We start from the raw sequence: 17,239 nt of genomic DNA, 5'->3' as shown, positions 1-17,239 counted from the left end.
TGTGTGTGTGTGTGTGTGTGTGTGTGTGTGTGGTCAGGATTTCTCCATACAGCCCAGGCTGTCCTGCTACTCACTATATAGCCCAGACTGACCTTAAAGACTGGGATTCTCCTGGCTCTGCCTTCTAGAGTCCTGGGATTAAAGGTGTAAACCCCCATGCCCTGCTGAGTAAGGTGTCTTCCTCTAAGATTTGTCTTATTTTTTTTTCCTCTCATAGATTACAGGGTCCTAGAGATCTAGTCAGTAGCCTAGTTTTGTGTAACCATAGGGCTTATGCAGGACCCCGCCTGATTGCAAACCATGCTAAGTCTTTACATCAAAAACCACTTGGATTCTTTCTGGCTTACACATCTGTAGCCAGCTCTCCTTGCCGTGTTTCCTAGGGACGCTCTTCAGACACTTTAGGAGGCAAGAATGGGTCATTACAAGGTCAAAGCTGGCATGCCCCAACTCCAGGAAAACCTGACAACTCATTGCCCTGACCTCAGTGGCCTCTTGCTTGGAGCCAAGCCTAATGCAAGTGGTGTATCTCCTGCTCAGGCACAGAAAAAAGGGGCCCTGAACTTGGCACAGTGTGTTCTTCCACAGTCTCTTACCAGCTTGCAAGCTGTTGCCCTTCAAATCAGAGCAGGATTTCCTTGGCAAGAAGACAAAAAGAATTTCTTCTTAAGTGTCCTGACAGCTTGCTCCTGAGGCCCCTCTCACATCCATCCCAGGGTTCCGGACCCTGTCATTTTCCTACAACAGGAACTGGTCCCTTGAAGAGTGAAGTTTTCTGTTAGCCCAGCTTAAATCACAACCTGGTCCACTCCGGCCCTAGCAACAGTCTCCTTAAGCGCCATCCTTGGACCCTACACAACACAGCTAATTGTTTGCACTGGACACTCGTGTGTTTAGAGCTTGGGCGTCCAAACGGACAATTATTTTCTGCTCTTCGCTGGCGGCGCTGCCTGCCTGGTGACTTTGGCAGATGGAGAAAAGAGCTAATCCGTAGGTTACAAGCAGAAGGGTTATTGATGAAATGTCACCATCTGTCGGTGTCATTAAAATGATATGAGTCACAAAGACTTGCTTTTGTCTTTTCTCAGAAAAAAAAGAAAGGGTAGCTTGGAGCTTAGAGAGAGGTTACTAAGTTGTGGATGGCAGCAGAAAGAGGAGTATGGTGAATTCATCGGATAGGCTGATTGGTGTTGAAGGAAGCCAGTCCTCAACTGGATTAAACTCCCGACTTGGTATGAAGTGCCGTGCTCGTGAAGACTGGCATAGTACGTCAGCTCTCAGTGCCTAGTTCTTGAGTATCGACCAGGTGTGGAAGGGAAACTCACCCATTAGGTTACATGAGGAAGACCTCATCGGAAGAAAACGGAATATGCCCCAGCCTTCTTAGTCTTCACTACCACGTGGCACACAGATTATCACTCTTGTATCCAGACGGCACCATGGGTGCGTGAGCCCATAGGGGATAGATGTCTCTGCAGGTCACCTCTCCTCCAACGATGGCATGATGAGGATCAGGAAGGGAGTCCTCGTGAAAGGGTAAAGACAACGGTGGGTAGGATGGCTTCCATGTCACATTAGCAAAGGGGTTGGAGAGGTGAGGTGTGTGCTTGGGTAACCAAACTGTGCCAACTTCTTTACCTAATCCCCACAGTTTGCTCACATTTGTGCTGGAGGATTCCATGTTTCTTTTCTTTTCTTTTCTTTTCTTTTCTCTTTTGGTTTTTCTAGACAGGGTTTCTCTGTAGCTTTGGAGCCTCTCCCGGAACTCTGTCTATAGACCAGGCTGGCCTCAAATTCACAGAGATCCGCCTGCCTCTGCTTCCCAACTGCTAGGATTAAAGGTGTGTGCCACCACAACCCACCTGGCACTTTAAGGATTCTTACCCACTGCCACAAACCTGTTATTTCCTGTCCTTTTCAATGTGGCTTTTTGTTTTATTTTTGTTGTTGTTGTTTTGTTTTGTTTTGTTTTAAACCCCAGAGAAGGTTGAAGGGTGCGTGATTTCATAAGCCATGACAGGCCTTTTGTTCAGCCCTAATGAGTGCCAGTAAAGAAACTAACAGTACAGTAGTATTGCTGTGAATTTGTAGTACACACCCATCCGTGACCTCTAGTTTGGTATTTCATCCCTTAAAACATCCGGCCCAAACCTTTCCCACCTGCCACTCCTTAGGGACACAGACATTGAAGGAGCCGCTGCCACCGCCACTGCTGAGTGTGCTGTGCGAGCGGTACCGGAAGCCTGCAGGAAGCTCTCTGTGCTTCCTAAAGGAGGCGTCACTGCAGGGGCACCTATTGATTTGTTTAGATTCAGTGCTCTGTCCTGTTGCTGCCCCTTCGTTTCTGAACAAGCAGGGTGGGCGGCGATGGGTGGTGTCACAGCGCCCTGCTAGTGACTCTGTGCCCCAGTCATGGACTAATGGTCATCCCGCTGGGCAGACTCACCTTTTGTCTGTCTGCCTCTGGGACTCGAGAGCTGCTGACTGCAGCAAAGGCCTAAGCGCAGGCAACGAGCTGCCAGATCAGAGACTGGGAGCTTGTACCCTGCCTCTGAGATGCCAGCCAGGGTGGATGTTAGACTAGCCTTTGACCCCGTTTCTCTGAGTCCTGAGGCGTGTGTTTGTGTAACATGCCTTTAATGACTAGTTGGGAATAGCCACGCAAAAGCTGCTGAGTTTATTCTTGGGTGACTAGAGCTAGGACATCCCAGAATTAACACTGGACTGTTTCTGAAGTGAGCTTTGTGCGCCTAGTGAATAGCAGTTGCGGGGAAGGACAGGGAAGAGGGGGAGGTCAGGGGAAGAGAGGGATTTTAATTTTTTACCTGTCTTCTTCCTCCCAAAGAGTCCTAACCACATAACAGAGTCCCAGGGAAAAAGAGATGGGGTCATAGGTCAATATATCAGCAGATATTATTAATCACAAAATGTTCATGAAGGGAGTTTTTTTTTTAAAGGATAAGGCGGATTATATCAAAGTGCACTATGTGCGTGTATGCAAATGTCATAATAAAACCCATTACTTTGTACAGTTGAATATGAAGCACAGTTGGATCGAAAAGAAAGAAAGAAAGAAAGAAAGAAAGAAAGAAAGAAAGAAAGAAAGAAAGAAAGAAAGAAAGAAAGAAAGAAAAGATGTCATGAGTAGTAACTATGGTCAATGTTGAATATCAGTTGATAAACATGAGAAGCCATGAGATACTCAAAGAATGAAAAGGAAGTTCTACAGTGCTCTGGCGAACTGTTAGTTTTTGGGCCTTGGGCTGTGAAATATGGGGCGCTTCTAGAAAAAGAATGCTTGTGAAAGCAGCTGGGGTGGCTTGGGACAACCCTCACTTGCTCTGCAGTCTATGTGACCCCCATCACTTCCCAAGCTTCTGCCTGTTTAAAGCTGCCCTCTTGTTCTACAGCAGGCTGCAGAGACCACTGAGGAAGAGGATGACCAGCCCCTCAGCCTGTCCTGGCCATCCAACGCCCGCAAACAAGTCACGTTCCTCATCGTTCTTCCCATCGTGTTCCCTCTCTGGATCACCTTACCTGACGTCCGCAAACCTGTGAGTGCAGCTCTGTCGAAACCCTTATTAAGAAAAAAAAGTATGGTAGCCACCGTAGTCCATTTCCAGTTGTGTGTATGTCTCTTCTCATACATGCCTGGAACTTCAGTCACAGTGATTGTGTAGTGACTAGCAAACCTGAACTACCCAGAACTTAGGCGTGTAAAACAACCACCATTTTATTCCGTTCACAGATCCTTCGGGAGGGAAATTGAAGTGGGGTGCTCTGGGGATGCTTTACCCCTACCCCTACCCCTACTCCACCAAACCTGGGACTCCAGCTAGAAAGACTTGCATGGTTAGGGGGGTGACTCACAGCTGAGACCTGTAGTCACCTTCTTTGCTAAGGTTTTTGGCACCTGGGCAGAGATGGGTTGAAGGCTGGTTGTCTATCAGAGTACCCAAACACAGCCTGTCTCTGCACTTTTTTTTAGCATGGTGGCCCCAGGTTAGCCCAACGTCCTACATAAGAGGTTAGGGGAGCATTCTAACAGTAGAAGACAGAAGTTAGGTGGTCTTTGGTTCCCTTGACTCTGAAGCTATGTACTGACAATTCTACTGGCCAGAACACCCATGAACCTGCTGATATTAAAAATGTAACAGTAGCTGGGTGGTGGCACACACCTTTAATCCCAGCACTCTGAGTGTGAGGCCAGCCTGGTCTACAGAGTAAGTTCCAGGACAGCCGGAGATATATGAAGAGACCCCCCGTAATTTAAAAGGGGAGAGGACAGTTCACCTACAGGCAAGAAAGGCAATTCAGGGGTTAAGAGCACACGCTACTCCTAAGTAGATCTGAGTTCAGTTCTTAGCAACCACACTAAGTGGCTGACAGCCATTTGTAACTTCGGCTCTGGAGATGCCTTCTTCTGGATGCTGAGGGCAGCTGCATTCAGGCATGTGCAAACCCAAGTGTAGACACACACATATACCACAATTTTTAAAACATGAAATCTTAAAAAGAATTAACCTAAAATATGCCAGTGGCCAGTGCCATATGAATTGCTTAGTGAAAAAAAATGGCCAAAAGCTTGAAACAATCATAACAATTTTCTCTTAGGGGGCATAAGGTTTCAGCTGGGTGGTGGTGCACACCTTCAGTCCCAGCACTCAGGAGGTAGAGGCAAGCAGATCTTTGTGAGTTTGAGGCCAACCTGGTGTACTCAGTGAGTTCCAGGACAGCCAGAGCTTTGAGAGACAGAGAAACCCTGTCTCTCAAAAAGCCAAACAAAAAACCCAAGGTCTCTAAAGGTCCAAGCAGGGAAGTGACTGTGTATTTTCTTGAGTTTCCTTTTGGAGATATTTTAAAGATAATTTAAAAATGCAAATGCCTACATATCTGATATTCCCTCTGTAATTTTACTGTCATCACTATAACCAATGTTATTATTGAGTGCTGTCAGATGTCAAGGGCTGAGAATACAATACTATCCTGCAGCCAGCAAAAGGTAATCTAAGTGTGGACTAATCACAGGAGCGTCCCCTTCCAGGGTTGGTAAACAAGAGTCCTAAGCCATTCAGTTTTGCCCTAGAGGTAAAAAAGGTAAAGAAAGGAAAAGGGTACATGCACCAACACACACTCGACGGACGCATATGCCTATCATATGTCAGATTCTGCACTGATATTTTCAATGAGCTACATCACGGGTCTCAGGAAACATCTGTGGTAGGATATACGTGTATTGCTGGTGTAAGAAAAAGAGGCACACGTGAGTCAACTAAATCCTATCTGGTCACTTTCCAGAGTGTCATAAACCACCTTTTGGGGGGATGACTTCTGCCATAGGTCAGCCATGATGGGTTCGTACGTTCCAAGGTAGGGGCATGAGGATTGGACATGTTAGGTGGGAGGAACAGGGATATGAAAGAAACACAGAGACATAGGAAAGTTCAGGGAGGGCAACTCCATGGATGCTAAATACTAAATTCACCCGCGTTTATTTTTCATATGCTTTTATACCCCAATACAAAATGGGGAGGCAAAAGACGGCTTTAATCTGACACAAAGGACAATTAGAACAGTTACTTGCTTCAGTACTTGAGATATCAAGCCATTATTTCCTGAGTAAAGCATTTGATGTCTTGAGCAGGATATACAATGAATACATCCTAGACCAAGTATCTTGTAGGCAGCCGCTCCCTATGTCAAACCTCCTATTTTAAGTGAAGGAGCACAGGAGTATGCTTGAGTCCTCTGACCATTGGTCAGGGTAGAGTGGATCCACCTTTATGGGCCATCTTAATGCACAAAACACCAAATGACGACACCCTAGGTCAGGATCTCTAGTTGTAGCCACACCTGTTGTCAACAACTTAGAAAAAGCAAAAAATCAGCTCAGACTCTCTGGCCTCCAGTCAAGGTGGAATAGGCTCACATTCGTGGGCCCTCACACCAGAGGTTGGAGCTGAGATGCAGACCAGGTCTCTGCGACCACATGGTTTCCCCTAAGATTTCTTGATACCTGATGGTTTTAATCTGGGTGGAAAAAAAAGCTAAAAGCATTTGCAATAAAATCCTGTGGTCACATTCAAGTCTAAAGTTAGCAGAAATCTTCAAGGGCCTCCTGGTGATCCTACTTTCTTATTGGCTGGGGTCGGGTAAGAAGAATCTTATCCCATTAGCCTGCACTGTGAATAACCCAGCCTGGTAGAGAGCCGTGTCCTTCGTAGACACTAGGAAAGAACTCACGGAGGTACTCGCCACAGTCCAGCTACCCTGGTAAAGGGTGCAAGCTGCTGGTCTGGTTTTGTCCTGGCTGTCCTGAAACTCACTCTGTAGACCAGGCTAACCTCGAACTCAGAGATCCACCTGCCTCTGCCTCCCCAGTGCTGGGATTAAAGGTGTGCATCACCACCTAAGTTTCTTAAGTCACAACTCCAGAGCATCTGCCTGTCATGAAGGATTGGCTTCCTGAAATCCTTAACAAAGCAGCTGATGTATTTGACCCCGCCCCTTTCATGACTCACACTGCACAGATAGTTCTGCAATGCGTTCATTATCCCTTCTGATGGTTTATACTGATGGTCAGCTTAGCAGGGTCTAAAGTAACCAGACCCTAGCCTCTGGGCACATTTGTGAGGGTTATAGGTTAGTTGAGGAGGAAGGACCCACCTTAAATGTGGATGGTACCAACCCATGGGTGGTTTGTTGTCCCCAACTGAATAAAAAGGAAAGGGTCAGCCTAGCACCCCTCATTTATTCCTGCCTCCTGACTAGACACACTGGACCAGCTGCCTGCTGCTACCACTGCACCCTCTAACTGGGAGCAGAAAGAAACCTTTCCTTAAGTTGCTTTTGTCTTCTTTTGTTACAAGGAAAGTAACTAATATGCCAATCATTCCCGTTTCTATACTGTTTGGCCCAGTGTTTTCTTTTACCCCACAAGAGGACATCAAAAAACCAAGTACAGTTTTCTAATTCTCTACAGAAGGCTTAACGTGATATGGTCCAGAGTGGCGGGACTGGCTGGCTAATGGGAGCTAACTGTTACTTTGCCCCATGCGCCTGAGCAGAATGTCATGGGAGCAGAAGTGTGGGAGGGCCTTTCTTCACTTCTAGTGGGCAGGAAGCCGAGAGGAAACGCTGGTGCTCTGAAGGCCTCCTTTCTCCCTTTTATTCCATCTATACCCAAGGCAGGCCTGTCCCCTTCCATTAATCCTCTCTGAAAACACCGTCACAGACATATCCAGGGGTGTGCCCCACAACGCTTCTAGGTGATTCTAAATCCAATCACATTCACAGTAAGCATGAACTATCACACCTCACACCTAGATCATGACAAGTCTGACTGATGAGGAAACAGAGCTGCGTGTGGCCCTCTTCGGTGACACCATTGGCTCATTCTTCACTTCGCGGCCTACCCTTGAGGGCCAGCCCCTGCCACCGTGACCAGGGGAGCTTCCTGTCTCTGTTGTCACTTTTCTGATTGTTGTGCCAAGATACCTGGACAGAAGCAGTTTGAGGGAAGCAAACTTGATTTTGGATCATAGTTTTAAAAGGATAAATTCCATCAGGCCTGGGAAGACATGACTCATGGGCGTGAGGCAGCTGGTCATGTGACGTCCAAAGTCAGGAGCAGAGGGAGGTGAATATGAGTGCCCACTCACCTCCTTCTGTTGACCCAGTTTGGGGCCGCAGCCCATGGGATTCTGACACCCCCCATTCAGGATGAGTGTCCCCTCCTCGGTTACACCACTTTGAAAGTGCCTTCAAAATCAAACCCAGAGGTATTTCTCCTGTGTGATTCCAAACCCAGTCAAGACAATGAAGATTAGCCGTCACTTTCCTTGCTTCCCCAAGCCAGTCAGCCATAATATGAAATGGATTCTTTTCTTTTTCTGGACTTTCTGTATGCCCTTCCAAGCAATGAGATGACCGAGGGAACGTCTGGTTGTTTTGATTTCTTCAGCAAATAGTCAGCACTAAGGACCACGCAGACCCTTAGAGGGTAAAATAAAACAAAATATTAGGCTGTTTCTTTAAGTTTAATAATTAAACCAAGGCATGCTTGCTGTGCTTCATGGCTTTATGTCAACCTGCCACAAGCTAAAGTCGTCTGAGAGGAGGGAGCCTCAGTTAAGAAAACACTTCCATAAGATAGGCGGTAGGCAAACCTGAAGGGTATTTTCTTAATTAGTGATTGATGGGGGAAGGTCCAGTCCACTGTGGGTGGTTTCATCCCTGGGCTGGTGGTCCTGGGTTCTATAAGAAAGCAGGCTGAGCAAGCCCCTGAGGAACAGCACAACCACCTCTGCATCAGTTCCTGACTCCAGGTTCCTGCCCTGGAGGAGTTCCGGTCCTGACTGTCCTCCCACATGAACAGTGATAGAAGTGTAAACCAAATGAACCCTTTCCTCCCCACGTCGCTGCCATCACAGCAACAGAAGCCCTGACTGAGACTCTTCTTACATGTAACTCGAAACAAGATTTCACAGAAACAGTTAAAGGAGACTTGAGCCCGAGGCTCCCGATTCCAGATCATTTTTACTCCACTACCCCGACTGGTAGTTTGCATCCCATGTCCTGCGAAGTAAGCTGAGGAATCTTGGGAAATGCACTTCCCGGAATTCAATTTTTGTCCACTGTTGATAAAGATTTCTAAGATCTCTAGATTCCTTACCAGCCATGGCATTCTGTGATTGGGAAAAAGCACAAATAAAGAGATCTGCCTCAGTACGATGCTGCAAATTGAAGGTGACTGTATCACTTGCTGTGATAGTCCCAGCTTGCTCTGAGAGCATACTGATTGGAAGATAAGCTATGTGGTCCTCTCCGCACATACAAGAGGCCAAATGAAATAAACCACGCCAGTAGATACAGGAGCCAATAAGGTGTTCCCTGGTCATATGTATTACAGGAGAGTTTTATTCGATCGCTTATGTCAGTTTTCCATTTTGCTCTGTAACACACCGTCTCAAACTCAGCTTAAGACAAGCTTGTTTTGGCCCATGATTCTAAGGACCAGAAGTCTGTGCTAGGCTCAGCCATACAGTTCTCCTGGGAGCGGGTTGCCATAGGAGCATCTCAGCTGAAACAGCCTGTCTGTGTTCTATATGGTCTCTAACCTTTAAGCAGTGTGCTCTGAACTTTGTCATGGGATAGCAAAAGACCAAGAGCTACAAGAATGAAGACTACAGAACCCTCCTGAGATCTAGTTCAGAACTTGTACTCCATCACGACCTTATCATCATGACTCCATCACGACCAGCACATTGTATTGACTGAAGCCAGTCCTAAAGCCAGCCAACACCTATGGTGGGGGGGGGGGGAGGCGGATAGAGCTCACCTACCGATGGAAGAGGCAGAGTGATGTACCGTTTGTTTTGTTTTTTCAGCCCTACTCCAGCCCTTATTTATGCCCACAAAGGCCACTGGAGATGATATCAAGGAGAGGGGAAAAAATAGGGAAATTAAGAAACAGACATTTGCCCCTCCTTAGGGCCCACCAGCTCTGTTTCTTCTGCAGTTTTTTTTTTTTAAAAATTCTTCCTAGGGATGAAAATCCCAAACCTTACCAGTAATTTCAGGGAACGCATGATTGTATAGTTCTAATTTCAGAATAAATATTACTCCCACTGTGTTCATTCCCACATCATTCCTATGCAAATTTTATGGCGATGTTTATTGACTCACACACACTTTCAGCTCAGATATTAAATAGGAGCTTCACACTTATCATTTTCTTAAATAAACAACTTTGTGTGAAAACAGAAAAGGCTACAGTGTAAACCTGGGCTCGAAACATACCTTTGGTGAAAACTGAAAATTAAGCACAATAGGACACATAATGTGATTTTTCTCTCGTGGCCTGAGATGGGTGTTCACACAAAGGAGGGGTGTATCTCTTGAGACAGGAAAACATGACCTGTTAATACCAGGAAGGAACCTGGACACCCAGAGAAGGGTTTGCATTTTGGGTCACGTATTCATTCTCCGAATTTTTATTGATTATCTAGCAAGAGCCAAACGCGATGTAGCAAGAACGAGGTGACTAAGACCCAGGGAGGCTGAGAGGTTTGTTCAATCACAGCTGCTAAGAGGAAGCCAAGCCTCGTCCATACCAGGCATCCACAGTGGCTTTGCCTCCCCAGGTCTCAGCCTCTCCACCTCTTAAAACCTGCGATGAAGACAATGACGGACAGTAACAACCGTGATTGCTACGGGGGCACTTCTCATATCTCGGGGGCTTGGCTTGGCTTTCTGTGTACATGACTCTTCGGATGGTTTAGATTTGTGTTACCCCTCCCCTCCGCGTTACAGACGAAGAAACCAAAACTGAAAGAAGTCTTCCTAAGTGAAAAACACTGCTCAGTTGAGAGTCACTATCATAACCCAGTGGCCATAGTGTGAATCTTAATAAGGCTGTGGTGGAAAACTTCTTAAAGTGTGTTTACTTCGGGGGACGGCAAGATGGCTGAGAAGGTAAAGGCAATTACTAACAAGACTTACGGCCTAAATCTGACCCACATGGGGGAAGAAGATAACAGACTCCCACAGGTTGTTTTCAGACCTTCGTACAGATATGCGTAAACATGCACCTCTCCATGTGTGTGTAAGCGCGCGCACACACATACTCACACACACATACTAATGGATGAACAAATAGATAAATACATAAGTGTAAAATATTTCAGATTTAATGGTAAGCTAAATGGTAAACGTGGCTACTCAGAAAAACGGAGGAAAGACAGCTATAAATTTGAAACCATCCTGGGCTATATAACAAGACTCCCATCCCTTCCACCCGAAGAATATTCTTCAGTCCATTGCACAAAGTAGATGATCAGTGACTATTAAATTTAGAACAGCCAGGACATGGCCAGTTTGCTCAGCCAGCTGTTGTCCGGTGACTTTTTTCAAACCGGTATCACACTGCTCTACTAAAAGCTTCTAATGGGAACATTAGCTGTCAATTAGGTACCCAGCCATTACATTGGAAACAAAATGAGCAGCACATGGTCACAATTTGCTCATTTGCTAATTGGTGTGAGGCCCACCCTAACAGATGTCAGGACGAGCCACCGTTGCCGACCATAGCCTGATGGGTTAGACCTTGGCTTCAGGGCTGGTCTCTCCCTTCCACGAGACTCGTAACCTAGTACCCATGCAGATGCTCCTGGGCAGTGATGTACAGGGTGAAACCATGAAACCCACATGAGGAGCATGGTCTAGACAAGAATGAGTGGGGTGATTTCCTGGGTTGGGAGACGGGGCATGGTAAGGCATCTTGACGGAGAAACGAATTAGCCGGACTGCTGGTGCATGAAGGGTTTCCGCTTCCGAGGCAAGAACAATCCGGGAGGCTGGAGAGGCAGCTGGCCTTACAGCTGGAGCACTGACCTCTGTTTCCTGGACACTCTCGTTTTATTTCCTGACGTTGAGAAGAGAGCCCAGCATGATGATGACAGCACTCACTCTGTCTGTGGCGGGGTGTATTTTGACCAGTTTGGGCCCTGTTTATGTGATGGTAAAACATACACGTTAGGCACGCATTGCTGTGTAGTCAGCAGATCTGAACGTCATCTCTAGTTGAAGAGCTGGATGTAGAGTAGGTAGCCAGTCTTTACCTGCTTCTAGCTGATAGTGAAGAGCTTGAACTTCACTAAGAATATGTATTTTAATAGTGTTTTTGAATAGCCTCTAATTCAACATTTGATATTTTTGATGGGTATTAATTATTAATTGGTATACCTCAAATTCTAATTGGTCTCAATAAAAATCCGGAGTCAGATACCAGGGGGTGAAAGGTAAGAGGTCAGAGAAACAGAGTAGCCAGTCACCAGAGTTCTCACCTCTACTAATGCTCAGACTGAACGGGCCATCCTGTCCTCAGACTGCATGCTCAGACGGCAGCTGTCTCCACCAAACCTCAGGCTGCACTGAGTTCCTGTCTTCTCCTGTCTTATATTATTTTCTCTCCACCCATCCATATCACTTCTTCTCTACCTCCCAGTGCTGGGATTAAAGGTGTAGACTCCGCTTTGAAAAAACAGTGTTTCCCCCGTCACCCACTGAAGTGCTCAGGTCTCCGGGACAGACCAGAGTCCTTACCCAAAATACTTTTCTAAGAAGGAGGAGAAGTACAGGGAAGCATTTAAGGGTGAGATCTGGTCTGCTCAGTGTGACATGAAGCCCCTTCCCAATTGAGCATGCCCGTTTGGTCTTATAGTCACCCCAGAGAACACCCTGCACCAGCAACAGTCATTTCCAGAGAGAAAAGATTCTTGCGTAGTCTAAGGCCTGTGTGAATAATAATAAAAAGACTTTCTCAAAGCCTGAAATTTACAGAGATTGCAAGCCTTCTCTGGAACCCAAGAGCATGTCTATCACTGGGCTTCAGGTTTAAAAGATTGCCACACATGAATTTATCTTTTTTCTACCCGTGAGCCTTTAAATGCCATGGCAGAATGGACTCTGTGACTGCCAAGCCCAGCCCTTCAGACAACTCAGACAGCTGCTGTCCACATCAACTCCAGGAGCCGGTGCCCTGAATGGAACTGGGTGACATTATCAAAGTGTGGTTTTCTCAGCGTATAAAAGCTTTGGAATTAACAGTGTTGGCAATAATAGGTGGCGGACTCTCAAAGAGCATTCTCTTATCTGTGCCCCATGTTTTCCATCAAGGGAATCAGCAGAAACTAATTCGGTGCAAGCCACAATTTCCCTGGAATGGGACTGAGTAAGAAATACTGCATTTGTTATTAAATTTATTTATTTGGTTCTTGTGATCAGAGACAATTTACAGGAGTTGGTTCTCTCCTTTCACTCCGTGTGTTCTAGGGATGGGACATGGGTGTCTGGCTTGCCAGCCGGTGACTTTACCTACTGAGCTATCTTATTGGCCATGGAAAACTACATTTCTAAGTGTCTGATTTTTTATTGGTGCTCTAAGGGAATTTTGAGTGTGTTCACACAGTCCGAATCCAAGATGACAGGAAGTTCAGTGCTGGAAGCAGAACGGGACTTGTACTACGGGTTGGGGAGATGTAATACAGGTGCAATATAAATGTGCCAAGAACACAGTTCTGAGAATGGTGTCTGCCTGCCCCTCCCTGGCAGGGACCGTTCTGATTGGGCGTCTCCATCTCTGTCCACTCCAGCTGATGGGTATTGTTAGTGTCATAGAGACGACCCATCCCAGCCATCTCTGGTGGTGGCTTTCCTGATAAGTCATGGGACTCTAAGATAAATTCATCTATTTCCAACCTTCCTAATCCTTCCTGTCTTTTGTTTCATGGAATCAATTACATAAGAGGTTTAGCATAGAGATTATCATGGCACATGGTTTCCCGGCAGTAGATTCTGATGAACTTGGAAGCAAACTAAAGAAAAGGGAAGAGATAGAGGGAGGATGCAGGATATATAACAGAAGGAATGACAGAGAATCCAGACCCTATAAAAGACAGGAGCAGGGGGCATTGATCTGTTAGCTACAGGTATGAACATTCTCTCAAGTGACTTCCAGAGCCCAATACGGTGGTCCATGTCACAACAGTTGGGAAGTTGAAACAGGAAGATAGGATTTGAGACCAACCTGGGCTGCATAATGAGTTCTGGGCCATCTAGGCTATCCTGGGCTATGAGACACTGTCTCAAAGAGAGAAGTGGGGGTAAGGGAAGGAAAAGGGGACAGAGGGAGGAAGAGAGGGAAATTTCTTTCTCAGTTCTACAATCATTCAGCTCCCATCAATTTAAATTTCCAAGAATGCATTTTCCTCTCCCAGTTTGATTAGGGGCAAGTAGCATCTTTTGGTTGCCAATGCAACCAAGTAACAAATGTGAGAGAAATCACAGCAATGGCAAAGGCGGCTGTAGCTTTGGACTCTCTCTCCAGCATAGAGGGCAACTCTGACATGTTTCCCCTCTGGTTGTCTCGCAGGCTTCCAAGAAGTTCTTCCCTGTCACGTTCTTTGGCTCCATCACTTGGATCGCCGTTTTCTCTTACCTGATGGTGTGGTGGGCACACCAGGTAAGACTGCCGGTGGCACCCATCTGCCTGGTTTGTCTCTAGTCTTGGTTGTCAAGTGATCAATCAATGTGTTTGCCCTTTTGGAACTGTCATAATACTGAGTGTGACATAAACAAGTTTCATTACAGGACTGGATTTTCTTATTCCCCTAGCTTGGTGGTCAGAAATCAAATCAGCATAGCTGTTAAATAGCTATGTGGAGGAAAGCAAGCCTGGCTGATTCTTGTTTTTTTGGTTTTTTTGGGTTTTTTTTTTTTTTTTGGCTGATTCTTCTTGTCTGTCCCCTAAGGCCTGGCCAATCAGGACTTGGGCAGAAAGTCAAGATTCTACCTACTTCAGTATCTTTATTTTGTCTTAGACAAGCAACTCAGCATGGCTGTCCCCAACTCTGTGTGTGTGTGAGTGTGTGTGTGCATGTGCATGTACGTGTGTGTGATGCATGTGTGCATATATGTGTGAGTCCATATGATAGGCATAAAAAGTCTTCCATGTTCTCCCTACCTTATACGGCCTTGAAATAGGGTCCCTCACTAAACCTGTATCTTGCCATTTCTCAGCAAGGCTGGCAGGCAGAAAACCCCAATGTTCTTCCTATCTCTACCTCAAAGCCCCATGCTGGGGTTACAGGCCTTTTCACATGGATGCCTGGGCTCCAAACTCGGGTCCTCATGTTTCTGCAGGGATTTAAGTGGGCTCTTACCCTCTGAGCCACCTCCCCAGCCCTCACCAAGCCTTTTAACAATGGTTATTAAGAAAGGTCGTGAAGACAAAATATTCATCCTTGGGCTTTAATTTATAAATGTAACGATGCATGTCATTTTTGTCACTGTTGGCTCAGTACCAGTCATAATGCTGATCCCAAGATATGGTCTCAGTGATTGCTGCCTAACAACTTGAATGAGTGATATTTGAGGGCTTCCATTCTCAAAGACGAGAGTGGAAACCATTAATTGTTGAGTGTATGCTCCATGCTGGACATTTCACATCACTTTGTCATTTTACTGTTGTTTTTGATCATGCACACAGATTCAGATGCTATGAGAAGGAAATTATCATTATCTACAGTATACAGATTTTTAAAAATGAGTTAACAGCTAATAAGATAAATGCCCAAGCAGCTGGGTGCAGTGCCACACAAGTGGAATCCTAGCACTTGGGAGGTAGAGGCAGAAAATTCAGGAACTTGAAGCTAGCCTCATCAGAGACTTGGAAGGCATCCTGGGCTGTAGGAGGCTCAGTCATGTTCATAACCACACCACCATGGCTCTTTACAGTTTGGACTCTTCTATAAGGACTGGCATTCAAACTCCAAATATCAAAAAAAAAAATGTGTATTTTTTAAAAGATCACCGCGATAGCATTCCTTCTAAGAATTTAAATTATTAAGAATGTATAATAGCCGAGCGGTGGTGGTGCACACCTTTAATCCCAGCACTTTGGAGGCAGAGGCAGATGGATCTCTGTGAGTTCAAGGCCAACCTGGTCTACAAGAGCTAGTTCCAGGACAAGCTCCAAAGCTACAGAGAAACCCTGTCTCAAATACCAAAAAAGAAGAAAAAAAAAAAAAGGAGGAGGGGTAGATATTCAATCAATTGTAACATACTTAGGGTGAAAATCACTTAGTCAGCACGAAGAAGACCATTTTGCCTCCTGTTGCCCAAGGGAAATCACCAGCGTGATTCATGCCTCAAGTAGGAGCTTAGAGCCTACAGCAGGTGTCTTCGTCACCTGTTTCTTCTTATAACTCTTTTTGCTCAAGTAATTTTATGCACAACCCCAGATGTATTGCCCTAGAAAACAAATACACAAATCAAACATTTGCTCGTGATAAGTCATAAATTTATTTTAAAACAATTCTTTGGTGTGTATATAATTTAACCATTTGTTAAAGGTGAAAGCTCTTTGCATACTGCTCAGAGGGACTTGCTTGTTTGTTGTTGCATGAAGAATTAAACCACAGAAGCAAGTGTGATGCTGCAGAACAGAGCGCATACATGGTGCCTTTCCCTAGTTGATCACTATTTGATGTTTAGAATTGACTGCGAACATTGCATCATGCAAACATGCAGTCCAATATGGTACAGATGTGTTTAGGACTACTTCAGAAATGGCTAGAGACCCTGCCCTAGTCCCAAGAGAGATAGAATTTATTTAATGTTTCTTCATTTATTTTATGTATTTGGGCAAAGAGGCACCTACCCATGCCAGAGCACGCGTGTGGGCGTCAGAGGACAACTTCCAGCGCCACATCTCTCTTTCCGGTGTGCAGGCTCTGGGGATCGGGTCATCAGGCTTGGTAACAAGTGCCCTTTGCCCACCGAGCCATCTCAGGTCCTCATTTAACAACTTTCTAGGAAAGTCAAGTCAGCAACTCAAGCAGAAAATTTTATAATCTAATATTACAACATAATATAATCTGAGGTGTGGATGTTGCTTGCATGTAGATTACTTCTTTGTCATTTTTAAAGTTTTTATTACATTTATTAGTGTGTATAGAAGTGGAGAGAAGACAGTTTGCTGGAGTGGTTTTTTTTCTTCTTCCACCATGTGAATACTGGAGCTCTAATTCAGGTGACAGGCTTGGTGGCAAGTGTCATTACCTCCCCTGGGACTTGCCTTCTAGTTGGTGGGGACAGTAGATCTGTGTGCCTGGAGGACCGAGTCAGCTCAACTGTCAAAATAAAAGCCTGCCTTTAAGTTACCAGGAACCAAGATATTATGTACTTATAAATAAAAAAGAGATTTAAAAATAAGTATTATATTCCCTAAAATTCTTTATTCCTATATTTTATTTTGCCAGTTAAATTATTTTTAAAAACTACATTAAAAAAACCTTTGGATGTCATAACATTGGAAAACATTCTCTAAAATTTTTGAGAACAGAAATACACCAGTAATTCTCGAATAATGCTCCAGAAAACATAAAAGGTTTATTAAAGCCCCCACAAAGTAAGGTGCTCAAGAAACAAAAGGAAATATATATGGTAGCTTACAGTCATTATCCTAGAATCAGGTGGCAGAAAAACAGAAACAAGAAGATCCCAAGTTGAAAGCTAGTCGAGGGCTACATAGTGAGATGCTGTCTCAAAGAAACCATGGCTGGATGATGGTAGAGTGCTCGCCTAGCATGTGCAATGCCCTGAGTTTGATCCCCAGTATAGATAGATGGATGGGTGGATGGATGGATGGATGGATGGATGGATGGATGGATGGATG

General features: G+C 45.3%; 1 protein-coding gene across 5 annotated transcripts in view; it reads left to right on the top strand.

Annotated features, from left to right (window-relative positions):
- Slc24a2 (solute carrier family 24 member 2) overlaps positions 1–17,239 on the top strand; it is a 241,184-nt gene that overhangs the window by 215,416 nt on the left and 8,529 nt on the right. For 3 of the 5 annotated variants that reach the window (XM_013348255.2, XM_005352704.2, XM_005352705.2), the window contains 2 exons: positions 3,411–3,554; positions 13,934–14,023. In XM_013348255.2, the coding sequence (XP_013203709.1) occupies positions 3,411–3,554; positions 13,934–14,023 (234 nt within the window). The remainder of the gene's footprint in view (positions 1–3,410; positions 3,555–13,933; positions 14,024–17,239) is intronic. The other 2 variants (XM_013348256.2, XM_005352706.2) reach the window with 1 other exon arrangement.

Source organism: Microtus ochrogaster, chromosome 10, assembly GCF_000317375.1.
Source record: "Microtus ochrogaster isolate Prairie Vole_2 chromosome 10, MicOch1.0, whole genome shotgun sequence".
Lineage (NCBI taxonomy): Eukaryota > Metazoa > Chordata > Mammalia > Rodentia > Cricetidae > Microtus > Microtus ochrogaster.
Note: the sequence above shows the minus strand (reverse complement) of the source record. Positions and strands in the feature narration are given on the sequence as shown.